Source organism: Schistocerca americana, chromosome 1 (genome assembly GCF_021461395.2).
Source record: "Schistocerca americana isolate TAMUIC-IGC-003095 chromosome 1, iqSchAmer2.1, whole genome shotgun sequence".
Taxonomy (NCBI): domain Eukaryota; kingdom Metazoa; phylum Arthropoda; class Insecta; order Orthoptera; family Acrididae; genus Schistocerca; species Schistocerca americana.
The window spans coordinates 1,230,267,430-1,230,290,667 of NC_060119.1; the positions used below are offsets into that span (position 1 = coordinate 1,230,267,430).

The 23,238-nt window shown below is 41.0% G+C and overlaps 1 protein-coding gene across 1 annotated transcript in view; it reads left to right on the plus strand.

Moving 5' to 3' along the window:
* Positions 1-4,931: 4,931 nt before the first annotated feature.
* The window catches only part of LOC124620031 (serine/threonine-protein phosphatase 6 regulatory ankyrin repeat subunit C-like), a 240,507-nt gene continuing 222,200 nt past the window's right edge, over positions 4,932-23,238 (plus strand). Inside the window, exons 1-2 of the mRNA XM_047146700.1 lie at positions 4,932-5,236; positions 22,426-22,527. Coding sequence (XP_047002656.1) covers positions 5,015-5,236; positions 22,426-22,527 — 324 coding nt within the window. The 5' untranslated portion in view covers positions 4,932-5,014. The remainder of the gene's footprint in view (positions 5,237-22,425; positions 22,528-23,238) is intronic.

Genomic DNA, 23,238 nt, shown 5'->3' on the forward strand with positions numbered 1-23,238 from the left:
GGCCAAGAAACAACTGGACCACCCTGTTGCTGAGCACACCACCCAACACTACATTCTTCATTTCAATGACTGCTTCATGGCCTGTGCCATATGGATTCTTTGTACCAACACCAGCTTTTCTGAACTATGCAGATGGGAACTCTCCCTGCAGCACAGAAAGACACCACTACCAGCCTTCGTTAGTCATTGTCCTCACCCGTCCAGCCCTTTCCCTGCTCCCATTCCTGCACTACATAGCTCTCTATTCCACCAACACACCCAGTCTTTTTACTTCTCTCCTTCTCCACTACCCCTCTCCCCCTCCCACCTCTCCCATGGCCTCCATCTAACCTCCCGACTGCACCTAGCTACCCTACCCTCTGTCTAACTCGTCTCTGCATGCTCTTCAGCAGCCCTTTACCATCCCCCACCTCTGCCCCAGTCTCCTCCTTACCCCCACCCAGTTGCCTCTCCCATCATGCACTGCTGCTGCTGCTGCTGCTCTCAGTGTAGCTTCAGCTGCCAGAGACTGCAATAATATCTGTGTGTGTGTGTGTGTGTGTGTGTGTGTGTGTGTGTGTGTGTGTGTGACAGCCTTTTTGTTGTGCCAATCTACGACTCCGCATCTCCCCTATATGGTGAGTGGCAACTATCCTTTTCATAATATTGTTACATTCCATCCCTGATTTTCCATTGTTTGATTTACAAGAATACAATATCACCACATTCAATCAATCTTTGTCTTTTATTCCCGCCATATGTCTGATGCTTCTGACACAGTTGGAGGAGGCATTTTCAAGTAATGTCCAAGATCTGCAATGTCTTGACTGAAAATCGGTGCATAGTGTATCTGCCCTCACAAACATACAATCTCAACATCAACTAATTCTAAACTATCAGCTGCTACCACTGACTAAATTTCTCACTTGAATGTTGGTTTGACATGGACATTTACACTTTGAAAAACACTAAAGGAATAGTGAACTCAAACACAAGTGAAGCTTTGTCTACGCAGCCCACAAAATGCAACACATGTACACATCTAGTCAGACCTACATTGGCATGAACCGTTCTCAACATTTATAGCAAGAGCAAAAGAAGTGGTTTGGGTGCAAATAACAGTGCAAGCATCTAACTGTTCAAAGCCCCGAAACATTGAAGATAAAATGAAAGAACTTGCCCCATCACTAGACAGAAACAAGGCAAAATAAGCAAATAATATAACATGTGATCACTGAACATGATAGAGCAAATATAGTGCACACACAAATGAGAAGTTGGCCCATCAACTGAAGAGCAAGCAGTACATAGTATATAATTCACACAAAGCACTGTCTCCCACAGAAAAAAGCATGAACAAAGAACGTGAAAACATGAGATGTGCAATGACCACTGGCCACTCAGAAATAACATTTAGGAGAACAATTTACCAACATGACCCTGAATGTAAGGAAGGTACTCACAAATGTCAGGTAAGCCAAAGTGAACAGCAACAACGATTGGTCTATGTTTGAATGTAGGGCAGTACCATGAAAAACACATGTGTGGAGCGCACATGAACACTGAGAGGAAGGCTACCCAGTTGAGCACAAAGATACTGGGAATGAAGTCCTGGAACTGAAGTCACTTTCGTAGAAAAGTTTACTCTCATTGCCCCTTTATGTCACTATTGTGGGTGATAAACACTACTAATGAATAGATGTGCCCAGGTAGCCAAAGGACAGTGGAATTTTATTTTTGTAGTACCTTTAAGCTAGTTCAACAGAAAGCAAGTTCAGAATTCACATAACTAAAAAATTACCATGATCTGATATGAGGTTGACACTAAACACAATGACAATTACTTGAATGGATGAGCTGCCCTGTTATGCTAATGTAATCATTACATTAAGTACACTGTCTGTCCTAACAGGATATCACTGATGTAGGCAAAGCCCATGTTGATGCACTCATGATGACTCAGTGGTTTGGACATGATGCAAAGTTGTAGGCTCCAACTGTTGTAAGCCCAGAGGGCTGTAACTGTGTACACCCATTGTTGACTCACTGGAGAGTAGTTGAGTGGCCTCCTATAAAGCTGTACAGTGGAGCACCCACCATGTACAAAGTGGCTGCTGCACGCTTGATGTGCTATAGTTAAATTGCAGGCACCTTGGAAGTGCAGCAGCCTGTGGTTCGCCACTGTGTGGATGACAGCTGGATTGTAGGTGTTGTGATAGTTGCCTACTTTAGTTCTTAGCTGATTGTCCTTGGTGTCGACTTACTGCGTTGCTACATTGGCTGAAAGATGGGGTGTGGAAGTACAACACTGACTACTTTAAATGATGTAGCCGACAGGCGTACATCTGCGTTTCACAGTACTTTACCTTCACTGTTCACAACCCCCCAATAATACACAGTTATATGGCCAGTGTATTATTGTTTAACTTTCGATAAGCCTCATTATAGGCGAACCTCCACATACTGCTACAATAGTTTACCATCTAACATCTAAGAGCGGTAAAAACCTAACCACAAAGTTCATAGTTCTTTCAGAATAATCAGGTATGTTTGGAGCAGACACTGACAATCTTTTAACACATGGCCTAATTGTGTAACACTTATTTCACAGTTAAGTTGAAGCATTGTTGTTGTTCTAACCGACACAGGTTTCTCGTCTGAAACTCAGCCATGGACTGACTGTCTTGGGACCAAAAATCTGGTCCTTATATATCTTCACAATTATAGGTACTGAAACTACACATTGTTTGAAGTTAAATTTACAGAAATTACAATTAAAACTTAACTCATTGAATTAACTGACTATATCGAAAAATTGGTTCTTTTTAACAGTTTCTTCTACTACAAGGTTTAGTCCGAATTATTTGTTTAAATCATGGAATTAACAAACATAAGTATGCAAACAATACTTTTGACAAAACTGTTAATTACTTTGAAATTAATTAAGAACCAGCTTTGCTAACATGTTTTTGAATAGAGCCAAATAGATCCTTTAAGAGTACTACTAGTTGTTCATCCAAATGTTTACAATTAGTACAGAATTTATATTTGTTTATAAGTCAACGATAGAATTTAAATTACAAAGCAGTTACTGATTTCACCCTATAATGAAACTATTAACTAGGTATAGTCGAAATAAATTAGAAAATCAATTACATACTTAAAACTAAGCACAAAATTATATCTGTTGTTATATTCTTTAAAACTGAGGGCCAACCTTTCTCTTTTATGAAAATGCAGATTATACTCATGTACCAGTATGTTCATGGTAATTAATTCAAAAATTAAAAAATTAATTTTAAGGAGGCAGATGGCAAAACAAGAGGGGAATTACTATTTTATTAGTTGATTTGTTTTCACCACGTAACGCCCGCAGTTTACGTCCTTCTTCATAGCTGAGCAATGTATCACTTTTCGTTCTGACCCCACAACTCTTCCTTTCCTATATCTTTACTACTTTTTATCTATATAAATGATGAACTATTGGTTTTGCCATTTAACAACTTTTTAATAACTATGGAAGTATTACAGGCATCGGGTCTCACCTAATGTGTCACCCGCCTAAACGTTTTACATGAACCTTTCAAGACTCGATCGACCTGTTTGGAAAGAGAAAGCAGAATATCTCTTCCTTTGACGTTGTCCAACAATGACCTAGGAAGCTCGACGCCCTCACGGCCCAGGCTCTTCCATGGCTCGCGGTAGTTTCCAGCATTCATTTTATTCCTTGCCCACTTGCCGCTACGTCGAACTTTCGTGGTGATCGTTGGGCCATGTCTTCCACATTATCTGCAACATAAATAAACTTTCTTCCCACAGTATTTCTGAAAACCCAAAAACAAACTTAAAGAACATAGTAATAATAACTGTTCTTACAATTATTCGTGTAAGTCTTGGTTGATTTAATGAGGGGTGGGACAGGCCTAAGCCTTGTGACACCACAGAGAGAGAGAGAGAGAGAGAGAGAGAGAGAGAGAGAGAGAGAGAGTGTGTGTGTGTGTGTGTGTGTGTGTGTGTGTGTGTGTGTGTGTGTGTGTTTGTTGGTGTTGTGTTTATTGCCTGTTGATGAATCATTGCACTTACTATTTGGTGAGTTGTTACTTTTATTCCTAAATTATTTATGTTCTGCCAGAACTTTCCATTACCATACCTACATCCATGTTGATACTTATTTTCACTACAGCCACTGTTTGTTCCTAACCTATGAAATTTTTATGCTCCTTCACATGCAAGTCACAGCTGTGATATGATAGTTGAGAGATCCTGTTGCATTCAGAGTAGAGTATGGAATGCCATCTTTTGCTCAAGTACACTGTAAATCTGCTGATCAGTGCCGAGCTGTCATCCCTCACATTGGAACTGCCTGTAGGATAGTTCAGATTTTCCATTTTCTCTGCTCTGTTACAGCTCTGCTTTTATAACTTCAGTACCGATATTAACTGTAATGTTTTTCAGTTAATGTGCACTGTTCACACACACAAAGGTGCTTAGGTTCTTGTTCATATCAGATGAGTTCCCAGCCTGATGCACCACTTGAAACATGTCCATTTGGCACACAAAAATAAGCCAGTTTTGCTTATTTGATTATGCTGATGTATTTTTAAATGAAACCCACTGCACATATATTGAAAAAGCACTTCCTAATGCCGATGTAACATTCTTTTAGCACCAAACAAAACAGAGTTAAAAAATGTTCTGTGTGAACTTTCAACTACTGTCATGAGTTATCAGCTGAATCATAGCACCACCTGAAGGAGTGTGGCAAGCAGTAAAACATACTATGACGGGCAACCTGATGGCTACTAACCTGATGTGTTTCAATATGTCATATGCATCAATATGTCGTCTGTATTTGGATGACAATATACTTAAAAATAATGTTAGTGAAGTGTTAATTTACTATATTTACTTCCACAAGATGTTTAAATGGTCTTTCTGCCTTTTGCAGGTTATAAGTCTTCTTGTTGATGCTGGTGCTGATCTTTCAATAAAGGATGTGCTTGGAAGGACTGCACTTCACAGAACACTGGCAAATATGGACAATTTTAGATTCTTGTGGGACAAATGTCCAGAATTCACACACTCAGTTGATAAGAAGGGACAGACACCAGTACACAGAGGACTCTTAACCTTTCGCTATCATTATGACATGAGGTATGTGGTACAGGAGTTGCTGGCAGCAGGTGCAGATTACAAATCATGTGATGAAGATGGGAAGACAGCTTTGAGTTTGGCAGCAGAGCAACACTGTTATTATGTAAGCATTTGTTTTCTTCCAGCTTCATTGATACCCATGTACATTTTTTAAATAACTGTATGCTTAAAATGTTTGCAAATACACTACTGGCCATTAAAATTGCTACACCAAGAAGAAATTCAGATGATAAATGGGTATTCATTGGACAGATATATTACACTAGAACTGACATGTGATTACATTTTCACGCAATTTGGGTGCATAGATCCTGAGAAATCAGTACCCAGAACAAATGCCTCTGGGCGTAATAACGGCCTTGATACGCATGGGCATTGAGTCAAACAGAGCTTGGATGGCATGTACAGGTACAGCTGCCCATGCAGCTTCAACACAATACCACAGTTTATCAAGAGTAGTGACTGGCGTATTGTGACGAGTCAGTTGCTCGACCACCATTGTCCAGACGTTTTCAATTGGTGAGAGATCTGGAGAATGTGCTGACCAGGGCAGCAGTTGAACATTTTCTGTATCCAGAAAGGCCCATACAGGATCTGCAACATGCGGTCATGCATTATCCTACTGAAATGTAGGGTTTCGCAGGGATCGATTGAAGGATAGAGCCACGGCTCGTAACACATCTGAAATGTAACATCCGCTGTTCAAAGTGCCGTCAATGCGAACAAGAGGTGACCGAGACGTGTAACCAATGCCACCCCATACCATCATGCCTGATGATACGCCAGTATGGCAATGATGAATACACGCTTCCAATGTGCGTTCACCGCGATGTCGCCAAAAATGGATGCGGCCATCATGAAGCTGTAAACAGAACCTGGATTCATCCGAAAAAATGACGTTTTTCCATTCGGGCACCCAGGTTCGTTGTTGAGTACACCATCACAGGCGCTCCTGTCTGTGATGCAGCATCAAGGGTAACCACAACCATTGTCTCCGAGCTGATAGTTCATGCTAATGCAAACACCGTCAAACTGTTCCTGCAGATGGTTGTTGTCTTGCAAACGTCCCCAACTATTGACTCAGGGATCAAGACATGGAAGCACGATCCATTACAGCCATTCGGATAAGATGCCTGTCATCTCAACTTCCAGTGATACGAGGCCGTTGGGATCCAGCACAGTGTTCCGTATTACCCTCTTGAACCCACCGATTCCATATTCTGCTAACAGTCATTGGATCTCGACCAACGTGAGCAGCAATGTCACGATACGATAAACCACAATCGTGATCGGCTACAATCCGACCTTTATCAAAGTCAGAAACATGATGGTATGCATTTCTCCTCCTTACACAAGGCATCACAACAACATTTCACCAGGAAACGCCGGTCAACTGCTGTTTGTGTATGAGAAATCGGTTGGAAACTTTCCTCATGTCAGCACGTTGTAGGTGTCGCCACCGGTGCCAACCTTGTGTGAATGCTCTGAAAAGCTAATCATTTGCATATCACAGCATCTTCTTCCTGTCGGTTAAATTTCATGCCTGTAGCACATCATCTTCGTGGTGTAGCAATTTTAATGGCCAGTAGTGTACTAGACATAACTAAGTGCCTTATACAGGGTCCGGCATAAAAAACTCCCCGATTACAAAGTAATGTGCAGCGGACAGTAGAAGGAGCAGAGTGGTGGGGGGCGCGTCGTTAAGTAGCTGCCTACGTGCAGTTTTCAGTGTACGCCATGGCGTGGTCTGGTGAACATCGTGCCTTCGTAGTGGAAGATTTTATTCAAAATGGCGAATTGCCTATTAATACTCAACGTGCTTTTCGCGTTCGCTTTGCGCTCGGACGACGGGACCCTGTTCCCGATAAGAAAACAATTTATTCTTGGGTTGCTAACTTTCGTGAGACAGGTTCCGCATTAAAAAGGAAACCACCTGGACGACCACGGACTGCAACAGGCCCCGGAAATGTTGATGCAGTTAGAGCTTCAGTTCAACAATCTCCTCGACGATCCGCTAAAAAGCATGCAGCAGCATTACGGATATCTGATCGAAGTGTGAGAAGAATCTTGCATCGAGATCTTAAAATGCATCCTTACAAAATTGTAACTACGCAGGAACTGAGTGAACGAGACTGTGGTGTCCGTGTAAGTTTGTGCCAAGACCTTCTTCGGAACATTCGTCCCAACGATATTGTGATTTTTTCTGATGAAGCACACTTTCACCTTGCCGGAACAGCGAACAGCCAAAATTGCAGGTACTGGTGTGAACACAATCCCCAAGAACTTCATCAACGACCACTTCATAGCCCTAAAGTAACAGTATGGTGTGCTGTTTACAATTCCGGAGTGATCGGTCCTTACTTTTTCGAAGAAAATGACAGGAATTTAACCGTCAACAGTGAACGCTATTGTGCCATGCTCCGCGACTTTCTCCAACCGCAACTAAGGGAGCTTTTTGGTGAAATAGAGAACGTGTGGTTCCAGCAAGATGGTGCTACTGCCCACACAGCGCGGCAGTCACTGGCATTGGTGAAGGAAATGTTTCCTGGACATGTGATCTCATTGCGTGGAGACATTGGCTGGCCCCCACGATCGCCGGACTTAACGCCCTGTGATTTCTTTCTTTGGGGCTATTTAAAAGCAAAAGTTTATGAACAACGTCCACAATCTTTACGAGCCCTGAAAGAAGCAATTACACAAGAGGTTGAAGCTATTCCACCTGAAATGACTCAAAGAGTAATTAATAACTTCAGGGAAAGACTCAAACAGTGTGTCAACAGTGCAGGAAGCCATTTAAGGGATGTTTTATTTAAAAAGTAAGACCATAAGAGTATTTTCTAAAATGGCATAATATGTACTTTTATTTAGTATAAATAAAATTGTTCTACCTTATTTGGTTTTGTTTTTATTAGCTTTCCTTAAAGGGGAGGTTTTTCTGCCGGACCTTGTATTTGATACTGAACAAAGTAATTGTGTCAGTATGTACAAATAATAGAGGGCTGGAAACAATAAAGTGAAAAAATTACTGTCAGATATGGGAGGTCACTGAATCACTTAGCAGCTAAATATCCCATTATATTGTAAAGTGAGGAATTAGCAAACTGTTTCGGAATAAATGTGGATTCTTCAGTAACAGCAAATGAGATAGACAGTCTGTGAAAGGTTATTTTGGAATCATCTATCTTGTAAAAGTGTTATAATAATAATAATAATAATAATAATAATAATAATAATAATAAAAATTTTACTGTCATTTGGCTGATTACAGCAATAGACAAAGTCAAGAGCATATATTTCTACATTAACTACTATATCGATGTAAATTGGTTTACATAAAATAGGTACACATTAGAATGCAGTATGTTCATCTTCAGAAAATTCATCAATGGTATAAAATGGATTGTTTACTAGTAGCTTGTATAATTTAGCTTTAAAAATATTTACAGGCAGTTCTTTAAAGTCAACACTTAGTCAATTTAACATCCTTAGTTCAAGAACTAGGTAGGAGTTCTGCAATTTTGATAAGCTATGATATGGCACATCTACAGATGTTCTGTTTCTAGTATTATTGCTATCAATATCACTTCTCAACACAAAATTAGAGACATTGTTTCTAATGTACAATAAAACATTGTAGATGAATAAGTTTACTACTGTAAGACACTGCAATTTAATAAACAGAGGTTTACAATGTTCTGTTTTATCAGAACCCGTTATTATTCTTACTACTTTCTTCTGTAAAAGTAAAATATCATTTCCAGAATGAGATTTTCACTCTGCAGCGGAGTGTGCGCTGATATGAAACTTCCTGGCAGATTAAAACTGTGTGCCCGACCGAGACTCGAACTTTGGACCTTTGCCTTTCGCGGGCAAGTGCTCTACCATCTGAGCTACCGAAGCACGACTCACGCCCAGTACTCACCCAATATTGCATGCTGATGACACAACTTTTCTACATAAAAGCTCTGATTTAGGTACACTGGCAGAAGTAAAGCTGTGAGTACCGGGCGTGAGTCGTGCTTCGGTAGCTCAGATGGTAGAGCACTTGCCCGCGAAAGGCAAAGGTCCCAAGTTCGAGTCTCGGTCAGGCACACAGTTTTAATATGCCAGGAAGTTTCAAAATGTCATTTACATGACAGCTATTACCCCACCGTAAGATTCCATAAGAGATGATGCTTTGGAAGAAGGCAAAATATGCTGATCTCACATAGTCATTGGGAACATGTCTTTTTGAATTTCTAATTAGATAAATACTTCTTGAAAGCCTAGCTAATATATTTTTAATTTGTGGTTCCCATGTCAATTTATTGTCAATAGTAACACCTAAAAATTTAACAGTTTCTAATTCTTGGTAGTTAGGAATCTCTTTGAGGCTAAAGTAAAGTTTCTGGGTTTTGTTTTCATTTAGTAAGAAGCCATTAGCTTTGAACCATAATGAGGACTGAGCAAGGGTATTTTCGATCAGTGTTTTCAGTGTACCTAGATCAGAGCTTTTATGTAGAAAAGTTGTGTCATCAGCATGTAATATTGTATGAGAATTTATGAACAAGGGCAGGTCATTAATCATTAGTATAAACAGTAAGGGTCCATGCACCAACCCTTGAGGCACTCTGTACGTAACATTAACCAAATTCGATTACTCCTTACCAATGCACGCAACTTGTTGACACTTCTCTAGAAAAGACCTGAACATATTTATACTGTTGTCATCAAAACCATAGTAAACTAGCTTATTCAGCTCAGTGTACTGCTCTACACAGTCAAAGGCTCTGCTCAGGTCAAAAAATGTAGCCTGGGCATAGTCCCTAGCCTCGAACACATCTAGGACTACTTTTATGAGGGCATCCATTGCATCCGTTGTGGATTTACCTTTCCTAAATCGAAACTGTTTATCACTAATTATATTTAGTTTACCCAAGTAGACACTAACTTGCTCATACATAATTGTTTCTAAAATTTTTGAAAAAACTGGGGTTATGGATATAGGTCTGTAACTAGCGGCACAGTTCTTTCCCCTTTTTTATATATGGGCACAACTATAGAAATTTTTAATATGTCGGAGAACTTACTTTCAATTAGGCATTTGTTACCACAAAAAGTTAAAGGATAAATCACACAATCAATAAAATCTTTCAACAAATTACATGGCATATCATAGTAATCAGCACTAACTGAAGGTTTGAAATTTTTAGGATATTATTTGGGCTCACTTCTGTGAAAGTGAAGGTGCTTGGAGGAAGCTTTTCAAAGCAGCTATCCATAATGCGAAGTGCTTTTTCAGGGGCTTTGTGTATTGAACTACTAATTTCTTCAATGGACTGAATGCAATATTTATTAAATTCTTCTGGGGAATGGTGTTTAGTGTGTGCAATGGAGTTTATTACACTCCAGGCCTTTTTGCATTTATTGTTAGATTTTTTCAATGTTTACTATGTTATGCAGTTTCTTTGCTTCATTTATTACTTTCCTATACTTGTATTTAGCTTTAGCATACAGTTCTTTACACAGATCTGATTTACTGGTTTTGTACAGACTAGAAGAATACAGCATAACAGTATTTTTCAGTTGCCCTAACTGTGGAGTATACCATTCCTTCGTTTTCCTTTTCCTGTAATTAATACTAATATTCACTGTACATTTTTTCAGAGGGATGTTATTTTCAAATGTATTTAAAAATATGGAGAAAAACCTGGTGAAAACAATATCAGCTGAACAGTGTTGAAGTCTAATAAAATGTGTGTCCCAACTGAAATAAGTGAGGGCATGTCTAAACTTATCCATCCTCTCTCTGGTCACTGGTCTAGTAATCACAATTTTAGATTCTGGCTTGGTGCAGTCTGAAGTTACATTATTAAGACTAAGATATACTGCATCATGGTCTGAGAAAAGGAAGCTGATTACATCAGTGGACATACAAGTTCTCTTAATATTTGTAAATATATTGTCTAGACAGGATGAGCCTCTAGTACATCTGCAGTTAACATAGTACAGGTTAAATTGCTGAAGCACATTTTTGAGCTCTGTCACAGTTTTTCTGTCCTGCAGGACATCAAAACGTGAATTGATATCCCCTCCAATGACAATTTTGTATTTTGTCCATTTCGTTATACATAAGTACAGTAAGAGTTCCTTCAGTTTCTCCAGAAAGATATGGGGGTCACCACTAGGTGGCCTTACACTTCTACTACCATAAGCTTAAGACTCTCAGTTACTAGACCTGATATTTCAAAATGCATTTTGTCATAAAGGGTATTGAGATCTGTCCTGCCACAGTTTGGTGCAAGAGGTGTTTCTGCATATGTTGCTACCCCACCACTTAAGTGCTGTTTTCTGCAATAGCAACTAAGTAGTGTGTAATCGTCCAATTCTTTGTACCCAAGCTCATCCTCTTTACAAAAATGTTCACTTAAACATAGAATATCTACCACATTTTCATTTGAAAATTCGTTGACTATTAAGTTTTTATCTGTCATACCCTGAATGTTGAGGTAGCATATTTTAAACTCTACTTTAGGCATTTCTTTTTTTGCATAATCTCTTAGTTGACATGACCTAATGTTACTGCATGAAAGTTGACCAGGTTGTGTCCTTATGTTACTAGAACACCAAGCCTGGTCTATGCATACAAGTTTTTTGTCACCTCAGTTGGAACATAATCCAAACACATTACTGGTCTTTCTTCCTTCTCTAGCTTACCCAATACTATTCCAAGAATTCTATCACTCAAAATATGTTTATATATCTAAAATGATGTGACTTACCAAACAAAAGCGCTGGCACATCGATGGACACACAAACAAACACAAATATACACACAAAATTCTAGCTTTCACAACCAGCAGTTGCTTCGTCAGGAAAGAGGGATGGAGAGGGAAAGACGAAAGGATGTGGGTTTTAAAGGAGAGGGTAAGGAGTCATTCCAATCCCGGGAGTGGAAAGACTTACCTTAGGGGGAAAAATGGATGGGTATACACTCGCAAACACACACACATATCCATCCACACATATACAGACACAAGCAGACATATTAAAAGCAAAGAGTTTGGGCAGAGATGTCAGTTGAGGCGGAAGTGCAGAGGCAAAGATGTTGTTGAATGACAGATGAGGTATGAGTGGCGGAAACTTGAAATTAGCGGAGATTGAGGCCTGGTGGATAACGCGAAGAGAGGATATATTGAAGAGCAAGTTCCCGTCTCCGGAGTTTAGAAGGGTTGGTGTTAGTGGGAAGTATCCAGATAACCCGGACGGTGCAACACGGTGCCAAGATGTGCTGGCCGTGCACCAAGGCATGTTTAGCCACAGGGTGATCCTCATTACCAACAAACACTGTCTGCCTGTGTCCATTCATGCGAATGGACAGTTTGTTGCTGGTCATTCCCACATAGAATGCGTCACAGTGTAGGCAGGTCAGTTGGTAAATCACGTGGGTGCTTTCACACGTGGCTCTGCCTTTGATCGTGTACACCTTCCGGGTTACAGGACTGGAGTAGGTGGTGGTGGGAGGGTGCATGGGACAGGTTTTACACCGGGGGCGGTTACAAGAGTAGGAGCCAGAGGGTAGGGAAGAAGGTTTGGGGATTTCATAGGGATGAACTAAGAGGTTACGAAGGTTAGGTGGACGGCGGAAAGACACTCTTGGTGGAGTGGGGAGGATTTCATGAAGGATGGATCTCATTTCAAGGCAGGATTTGAGGAAGTCGTATCCCTGCTGGAGAGCCACATTCAGTATGATCCAGTCCCAGAAAGTATCCTGTCACAAGTGGGGCACTTTTGTGTTTCTTCTGTGGGAGTTTCTGGGTTTGAGAGGATGAGGAAGTGGCTCTGGTTATTTGCTTCTGTACCAGGTCGGGAGGGTAGTTGCGGGATGCGAAAGCTGTTGTCAGGTTGTTGGTGTAATGGTTCAGGGATTCCGGGCTGGAGCAGATTCGTTTGCCATGAAGACCTAGGCTGTAGGGAAGGGACCATTTGATGTGGAATGGGTGGCAGCTGTCATAATGGAGGTACTTTTGCTTGTTGGTGGGTTTGATGTGGACGGACGTGTGAAGCTGGCCATTGGACAGGTGGAGGTCAACATCAAGGAAAGTGGCATGGGATTTGGAGTAGGACCACGTGAATCTGATGGAACCAAAGGAGTTGAGGTTGGACAGGAAATTCTGGAGTTCTTCTTCACTGTGAATCCAGATCATGAAGATGTCATCAATAAATCTGTACCAAACTTTGGGTTGGCAGGCCTGGGTAACCAAGAAGGCTTCCTCTAAGTGACCCATGAATAGGTTGGTGTACGAGGGTGCCATCCTGGTACCCATGGCTGTTCCCTGTAATTGTTGGTATGTCTGGCCTTCAAAAGTGAAGAAGTTGTGGGTCAGGATGAAGCTGGCTAAGGTAATGAGGAAAGAGGTTTTAGGTAGGGTGGCAGGTGATCGGCGTGAAAGGAAGTGCTCCATCGCAGCGAGGCCCTGGACATGCGGGATATTTGTGTATAAGGAAGTGGCATCAATGGTTACAAGGATGGTTTCCGGGGGTAACAGATTGGGTAAGGATTCCAGGCGTTCGAGAAAGTGGTTGGTGTCTTTGATGAAGGATGGGAGACTGCATGTAAAATGGTTGAAGGTGTTGATCTACGTAGGCAGAGATATGTTCTGTGGGGGCTTGGTAACCAGCTACAATGGGGCGGCCGGGATGATTGGGTTTGTGAATTTTAGGAAGAAGGTAGAAGGTGGGGGTACGGGGTGTCGGTGGGGTCAGGAGATTGATGGAGTCAGGTGAAAGGTTTTGTAGGGGGCCTAAGGTTCTGAGGATTCCTTGAAGCTCCACCTGGACATCAGGAATGGGATTACCTTGGCAAACTTTGTATGTGGTGTTGTCTGAAAGCTGACGCAGTCCCTCAGCCACATACTCCCGATGATCAAGTACCACGGTCGTGGAACCCTTGTCCACTGGAAGAATGACGATGGATCAGTCAACCTTCAGATCACGGATAGCCTGGGCTTCAGCAGTGGTGATGTTGGGAGTAGGATTAAGGTGTTTTAAGGAGGATTGAGATGCAAGGCTGGAAGTCAGAAATTCTTGGAAGGTTTGGAGAGGGTGATTTTGAGGAAGAGGAGGCGGGTCCCGCTGTGACGGGGGACAGAACTGTTCCAGGCAGGGTTCAATTTGGATAGTGTCTTGGGGAGTTGGATCATTAGGAGTAGGATTAGGATCATTTTTCTTCGTGGCAAAGTGATATTTCCAGCAGAGAGTACGAGTGTAGGACAGTAAATCTTTGACGAGGGCTGTTTGGTTGAATCTGGGAGTGGGGCTGAAAGTGAGGTCTTTGGATAGGACAGAGGTTTCGGATTGGGAGAGAGGTTTGGAGGAAAGGTTAACTACTGAATTAGGGTGCTGTGGTTCCAGATTGTGTTGATTGGAATTTTGAGGTTTTGGAGGAAGTGGAGCTGGAAGTGGGAGATTGAGTAGATGGGAGAGACTGGGTTTGTGTGCAATGAGAGGAGGTTGAGGTTTGTTGGAAAGGTTGTGATGGGTGAGTGAGTTGCCTTTCCGGAGGTGGGAAACCAGGAGATTGGATAGTTTTTTGAGGTGAAGGGTGGCATGCTGTTCTAATTTGCGGTTGGCCTGTAGGAGGATGCTCTGAACAGCTGGTGTGGATGTGGGAGAGGAAAGATTGAGGACTTTTATTAAGGTTAGGAGTTGATGGGTGTGTTCATTGGCTGAGTTGATGTGTAGGTGAAGGATTAGGTGGGTGAGGGCAATGGATTGTTCAGTTTGGAACTGGTATAGGGACTGATGGAAAGAAGGGTTGCAGCCAGAGATGGGAACTTTAAGTGTGAGGCCTTTGGGGGTAATGCCAAATGTCAGACAAGCCTGAGAAAATAGAATATGGGAGCGTAATCTTGCTAGGGCGAAGGCATGTTTGCAGAGGGAATGTAAATAAAACTTAATGGGGTCGTTGTGGGGGTGTTGTGAGGGTGACCCATGTCAAGGAGGAAAGTGTAACATGAGGCTGAAATGAAAATGAAAATAAAATATATGGGGAGAGATAAAGGTGAACTAGAAAGTAACTGGAGATCTGTTGTGAAAAAAGGCAAAAAAGTGTTGGTTAAAGCTGGGCTATGTTGATCCTGTGGTGAACTTGGGTTGGTAGACAACGATGTGCACAAAGGTTAGGTGGTTGTGTTGCCGCCAAAACACGTTAAAGGATGGAGAAATTCGGGATAATTTCGAAAAAACTGCGTGTAAATGTACTAAAAGGAGTGGTTTTGTGGTGGCAGATTATGAAAATGAGGCTAACAATTGTCTGGCGCAGAAATAATGGCGTTAAAACCTGTGGGAAGCGGCTAAAAATTATCAGTGATGTGGGAAAAACGGAAATGGAAATAAAGCGAAAGTTATCAGAACTAGCCAAAATGGTTGTTAAATAGGTGAAAGGAACTGTTTGTGAACCAGAAACGGTGGATTTTATAGCAGCGGGAGTGTTGAAAGCGGAAAAAAATTTTTTTGGTTATGGTTTGGAAGTGGGTGACGTATTATTGAGTATATATAGGCAGGATAAAATTGTATAGTAGATTACAGTAAAAAGGAGAAGGTGAATACAAAGCGAAACTACTGGCAAAAACAGAAAGAGGAAATAAGACGACAGAAAAGGTTTCGAAATGCAACAGTGACAATAACAAACGTAATTGTTGGGTTCAAATTAATGATATGAATATAATAGATGGAAACATTCCACGTGGGAAAAATAGAGGGAAACATTCCACGTGGGAAAAATTTTTCCCACGTGGAATGTTTCCATCTATTATATTCATATCAAAATATGTTTACCTAGATTATTGAAATTTTTCCCACGTGAAATGTTTCCATCTATTATATTCATATCAAAATATGTTTACCTAGATTATTGAAATGTTGACGATGCTTAGTATGCCATTCTCTGCTACAACTACTGGTGTTAATTAAGGAAACATTCTTAAAGTGCTTACAGATAGCTTTGTACTCCATATTGGTCTGCTTCATGGTTCATTAGTGAGAAACAAGATAACTACTTTGTTCTTGTTATGAATGGTGTCATGATTTAGTGAGTGTATATAGGCAGATGAGTTTCATTTTCAGTTGATTGCTCCTGGAAATGGAAAAAAGAACACATTGACACCGGTGTGTCAGACCCACCATACTTGCTCTGGACACTGCGAGAGGGCTGTACAAGCAATGATCACACGCACGGCACAACAGACACACCAGGAACTGCGGTGTTGGCCGTCGAATGGCGCTAGCTGCGCAGCATTTGTGCACCGCCGCCGTCAGTGTCAGCCAGTTTGCCGTGGCATACGGAGCTCCATCGCAGTCTTTAACACTGGTAGCATGCCGCGACAGCGTGGACGTGAACCGTATGTGCAGTTGACGGACTTTGAGCGAGGGCGTATAGTGGGCATGCGGGAGGCCGGGTGGACGTACCGCCGAATTGCTCAACACGTGGGGCGTGAGGTCTCCACAGTACATCGATGTTGTCGCCAGTGGTCGGCGGAAGGTGCACGTGCCCATCGACCTGGGACCGGACTGCAGCGACGCACAGATGCACGCCAAGACCGTAGGATCCTACGCAGTGCCGTAGGGGACCGCACCGCCACTTCCCAGCAAATTAGGGACACTGTTGCTCCTGGGGTATCGGCGAGGACCATTCGCAACCGTCTCCATGAAGCTGGGCTACGGTCCCGCACACCGTTAGGCCGTCTTCCGCTCACACCCCAACATCGTGCAGCCCACCTCCAGTGGTGTCGCGACAGGCGTGAATGGAGGGACGAATGGAGACGTGTCGTCTTCAGCGATGAGAGTCGCTTCTGCCTTGGTGCCAATGATGGTCGTATGCGGGTTTGGCGCTGTGCAGGTGAGCGCCACAATCAGGACTGCATACGACCGAGGCACCCAGGGCCAACACCCGGCATCATGGTGTGGGGAGCGATCTCCTACACTGGCCGTACACCACTGGTGATCGTCGAGGGGACACTGAATAGTGCACGGTACATCCAAACCGTCATCGAACCCATCGTTCTACCATTCCTAGACTGGCAAGGGAACTTGCTGTTCCAACAGGACAATGCACGTCCGCATGTATCCCGTGCCACCCAACGTTCTCTAGAAGGTGTAAGTCAACTACCCTGGCCAGCAAGATCTCCGGATCTGTCCCCCATTGAGCATGTTTGGGACTGGATGAAGCGTTGTCTCACGCGGTCTGCACGTCCAGCACGAACGCTGGTCCAACTGAGGCGCCAGGTGGAAATGGCATGGCAAGCCGTTCCACAGGACTACATCCAGCATCTCTACGATCGTCTCCATGGGAGAATAGCAGCCTGCATTGCTGCGAAAGGTGGATATACACTGTACTAGTGCCGACATTGTGCATGCTCTGTTGCCTGTGTCTATGTGCCTGTGGTTCTGTCAGTGTGATCATGTGATGTATCTGACCCCAGGAATGTGTCAATAAAGTTTCCCCTTCCTGGGACAATGAATTCACGGTGTTCTTATTTCAATTTCCAGGAGTGTATATCATATGTTGTGGATAGATTTTAGAATGAATCCTCATGCGGTCAAGTCCATAAATCCGACAAGATATTGATCATAACTGCATTACGAAGCTCATTACAAAATGAGTGTGAATTATTAAAAGAAGCAGTATATGTGACTGCATCTTATGCAAAATGTGTTGGTTTGCTGTGGAGCAAAAACATCCCACTGGTCAGCTTCCAGTCATCCTTCAAGTTGATAAACCTCATACAATCTTATCAGGAGATTTTGATAATATGATCCTATGATACTTTTCCTCTTTCAGGAATAGTCTGTTATCATCACACAATGGCAATCCCCTCCCCCCCCCCCCCCCAAAAAAAAAAAAAAAAAAAAAAAAAAAAAAAAAAAAAAAAAAAAAAAATTGCTCAGCATCCCTTTGTCTGATGATGGTTGGGCATTTGCCTTTTTTAGCATTGGTGAATCAACTTGTTCTGTTGGTTGCTTTGCACCATTGTCTTGAGGTCATAGTGATACATGCCAGCACTCATCCATGGGGTTTAGGTGGCTAAGGAAGTCATCTGAATTGGCCTGAATTGGAAGATATTTTGAATGGGTTCGAGCAGTTGCGGAACACAGTGGGTGGCAACCTTTCTCATTTTAAAAATGTCAATGCAAGATTTTGAAAACTTACCTATGGCTGATTTTCACTTCTTTTAACACCACCTCAGTTGTTGTGTGCTCGTCTTTGAGTATCAGGGCCTCTACTTCTTTCATGATTCCTGCTTCTCCACAGATATATGGCTTTCCACTCTGTTGTTCATCATGTAGAATTGTTTGATCACAATGGAAGTGTCATTCATTCATAAGATGTTGCATTGTTGCTATACACCTTCACCAACTTGCCATGGATTACTGCAGTGTTGTTCCCCTTCGAATGGAGAAAATGAATTACCTCATAATATTCCATTTTATTCTGTTTCCTATAGTGATGTGCTCAAGTTATATGGTGTGAAGATTTCAGTGTGTACCAAAACTGCAGGCTGTATCTACAGAAAGACAAAAACCAATTACAGATTTAATTTTTAAGGTGATACTTAAAACTTCATCAGTACCCCTCAAAAAGGTATTCTTATTTGACTGAACATATTAAATCACACTTTGAGACACATGCTGGACACTGAGAACCTTAACTTTTTCCTTCTATGAGAGAGGCTTTAATTTTTTGTCACAGTGTACTTTCATATGTATACACTGAATAAAGTTTTAGACACACTCACACACACACACACACACACACACACACACACACACACACACACACACACACACACACAGTAAGTCAGCTGTGTTTAAAAATGCTACTATCATTTTTTAATTTTTGGGAGCGATGGCCAATAGAAAATTGTCCTCATGGTATGTAGAGTGTGACAGACAAGCAAAATACTCTCACTCTTCAAGAAGAAAGCACTAATCCCAATAATAAAGAAGGAAGGTGCTGACAGGTATGAGTATTATCAACCAATCATTTTAAAACAAATAATGGTTACTAATTCATAACCTGAATTATTTACAGAAGGACTGAATGAGTGGTTTGAAACAGACATGAGGAAAGATCAGATTGGTTTCTGGAGAAACGTAGGAACATGCAAAGCAGTACTGACCCTCCAACTTATATCTGAAGAAATGTTGAAAGAAACAACTCCACATTTATATAATTTGTAAATTTTGAAAAAGTTTTTGATGTTTGTGACTGGAATACACTCTTTTAAATTGTAGGTGCACTTACCAGGGATGAAATACTGGGATCAAAAGCTATCTACAACTTGTAAATAAACCAAATGACAGTTATGAGTCAAAGGTCATGAAAAAAATGAGCTCCATCATAGAGGGACACCAAAGGCTTGACTTTATAGGAAGTTTATGTGGATGTAAGTTGCAGGAGTTATGCAGAGGTGAAGAGACATGAAGTGAATAGACCAACAGGTAGAGCTGCATCAAATCAGAGTTTCAACAAAAGATCTCAATAGCAACAACTACTATGAATGAATACATGCATATCTGCAACACTGGACAGAGATCTGGTGTGCGAAATTTGCTGTCACTCTGTATAAGTGATGTAGCCTCTACAAGGGTGAAGTCAGAACTCTTGCTATAAAAGTTTATAAAGACTTTTTCAGTAAGTACAATATACTAAATGGGTTCTCTGAGCATCTGCTTAAGGAAATTGTTATTGTGGATGAGGATATATAGGACATTATGGATATGGTAACTCATTTTTAATACTCTCTTCACTGCCCAAAAATGTGCTGTAATAATAATATTTGGTGCTCATACATGATGATCTTGCAGACATCTGTTTAAGGAGTTGAACATTCTGGCTACTGCTTCACATTGTATGTATTTCCTTATGAAGTTTGTTATCAACAATCCATTGCAGTTAAAAGATGTATGTAATTATAATAGCAGAAGGCGAAATGATATCCATTATTCTGTGTTAAGGTTGCCTTTAGCACAAAGAGGGGTGCACAGTGCTGCAGCTAAAATTTTTGATCACTTACTTAGTGATATAAACTGTTTGACGGACATCAAAGCAAAGTTTGAAAACAAACTGAAAAAGTTTCTCTTTGTCAACTCCTTATATTCTGTAGTAGAATTTCTATTATTGTAATGTGTAAAAGGTGCTGGGTGAAAATTAACTAACTCACATCTCCTGTATGTTGTTCCACATTGTCATGATATATCTTCTAAAATGATCCATGGAACATGAAATTAACTGACTTACATAATAAATAAAGACATTCAGTATTATAATGCTGGAATAGTATAAAAGAGCAGTTTCCTACAGCCCATTGCTTACAGGAAGATACATACACCATGTTTGCCAAATGATAATATGTAATCTAAGAAAATCTGTTTTGGGAAAACGTTAACTCACAGAACTTTAAATTCCAGTACTTAAAGCACTATTTTGGATATATATCCAGTTTAAGCCTTTAGTAGGTATAAATATTTACTTAAACATATCTGATGACACAGCTTATCAACGTACTGATATAAATGTAGATTCATAGCTGTTTGAAAACCAGTACAATTTACACATATGTTTTGTTTTAGTATAAATTTAACCATCTGCATAAAATTTTTTGTTGAGCTCTGTAGGATTTTATTTGTGCACAAATATGCAGCTTCTATGATAGATATTTAGGTACAGAATCTATAGTTATATGTAATGTAATGTAATGTGTTTTAGTCATCTCATAACACACACAATTCCAGAACATATATCTGATGTGCAGGAGACATGTCAAGGTTACAATTTGCTTATTTAAAATTTTGTCACACTTACAATAATACTTTTTGGCGCAATTACTTACTTGCAATTTTTCAAACTTTCAGTATTTACATCTACTATAACTCTCATAAATTTTGCCCGCCCAGTTAGCCTTGTGGTCTAGTGCATCGCTTTCCGGGTGGGAAGGAGCGCCTGGTCCCTGGTACGAATATGCCCGGCGGACTTGTGTTGAGGTCCAGTGAACCAGCCAGTCTGTGGATGGCTTTTAGGCGGTTTTCCATCTGCCTCGGCGAATGCAGGCTAGTTCTCCTTATTCCGCCTCAGTTACACTATGTCAGTGATTGCTGCACAAACAAGTTCTTCACGTACGCGTACACCATCATTACTCTACCACACAAACATAGGGGTTACACTCGTCTGGTGTGAGATGTTCCCTGGGGGTCCACTGGGGTCCGAACCGCACAATAACACTGGGTTCGGTGTGGGGCGGCGGGGGGTTTAGTGGACTGTGGTAATCCTCGTGGGGTCATGGACCGCTGCAGCTGTGGCGGGGACGGAGCCTTTCCATCATTTCTAGGTCCCCGGTTAACATACAATACATACAACACAGTTACAAATTTTTATTCCATTTTAGGGGTCCAGCTCAAAGTATCACTTCAATCTTCATGAAATTTTCCACAGAGTAGTAGCATTGTTCAATTAGAAAATCATGTAACATGCTTTGAAAAATATTTATCTTCATATTCATTATGTCTGGAACTGAAACATGGACAATAAATAGTTTGGACAAGAAGAGAATGTAAGCTTTTGAAATGTGGTGCTAAGAAGAATGCTGAAGATTAGATGGGTAGATCACATAACTAATGAGGAGGTATTGAATTGAATTGGGGAGAAGAGAAGCTTGTGGCACAACTTGACTAGAAGAAGGGATTGGTTGGTAGGACATGTTCTGAGGCATCAAGGGATCACCAATTTAGTACTGGCGGGCAGCGCAGAGAGTAAAAATCGTAGAGGGAGACCAAGAGATGAATACACTAAGCAGATTCAGAAGGATGTAGGCTGCAGTATGTACTGGAATATGAAGCAGCTTGCACAGGATAGAGTAGCATGGAGAGCTGCATCAAACCAGTCTCAGGACTGAAGACCACAACAACAACAACAACAACAACAACAACATTCATTATGTCACACCCTTTTACTGTGTTGTGAATTTTCATGGCTATATAGTGAGGAGTCTGAGCATGCAGTTTTAAGCAATGAGAGGTGAGCATGAAGTTCTCTTTATGTCTTGTGTCATGTGAGTGTGCAAATATTTTTTTTTTTTTTTAAATAGATCAGTTCTGCGGCATAGAAAAAAAAAAACACCTCAAAGATGTATAAAGAGGGGACAGTTAATATTTTTAGGTCTTTAAATAATGGTTCTTTGGGGTTTTAATATTAATATTTTATTAATGTTGAAATGTGTTCTACTTGTGTTACTCATTTTATTAAATCTGTTTCAGATTGTGAAGTCATTACTGAAAGCAGGAGCTGAAACATCATGTTGTGGTAAAGACACACTTACACAAATTCTCCACCTTGCTGCATGGAATGATGATTTTGAGGTAAACAAACAAAATACTCACAACAACAGGAAACCAGATACCAGAATTAAATTATGACCAAATAAATGCAGGAAAATGTTTTCTATCTTTTATTGTTTCTTGAAAAACTAGATCTGTTTTTGTACTCTGTGGCCAGCATGATTCCCAGATCTGTCTCCAATAGAACATGTATGGGTCCAGGTCAATCGTCAACACTGTGCTAGTGCCAGTATTCAGGATATCAAGGACTAGTTACAATTGTTGTAGACCAGCTTACCTCAGGCAAGGATACAATGGCTTTATGACTCCCTTTCCTACTGAATCAGAACATGCATCTAGGCCAGATGGGATATGATGTCATACTGATTAGTGTTCTGGTGCTGCCAGCTTCTTTGTAATTGATGTATTTCAAATAAATTACTAAAACCTTGTTCTTCACATATTTCCATCATATTCAGGCATGTATGAAGTGGATACGCAGATTATACATGTTATTGTCAGAGTCCAGAGAAGGAAATAACAAGACAAATATTTGTAATTGCGAACCAGTCACACTACTTACCTACTCTTCAAAGATAATTAAAAATATGATGTACACAACAGTAACACACCTGTTCAAAAATATAATGCTTAGTCTGCCTCAATTTGGATTTCAAAATGGTCTCTGCACTGAATGTAACATTTTTCTATTCACAAATCAGATTATACCAAATTTAAATGATAAATTAATGT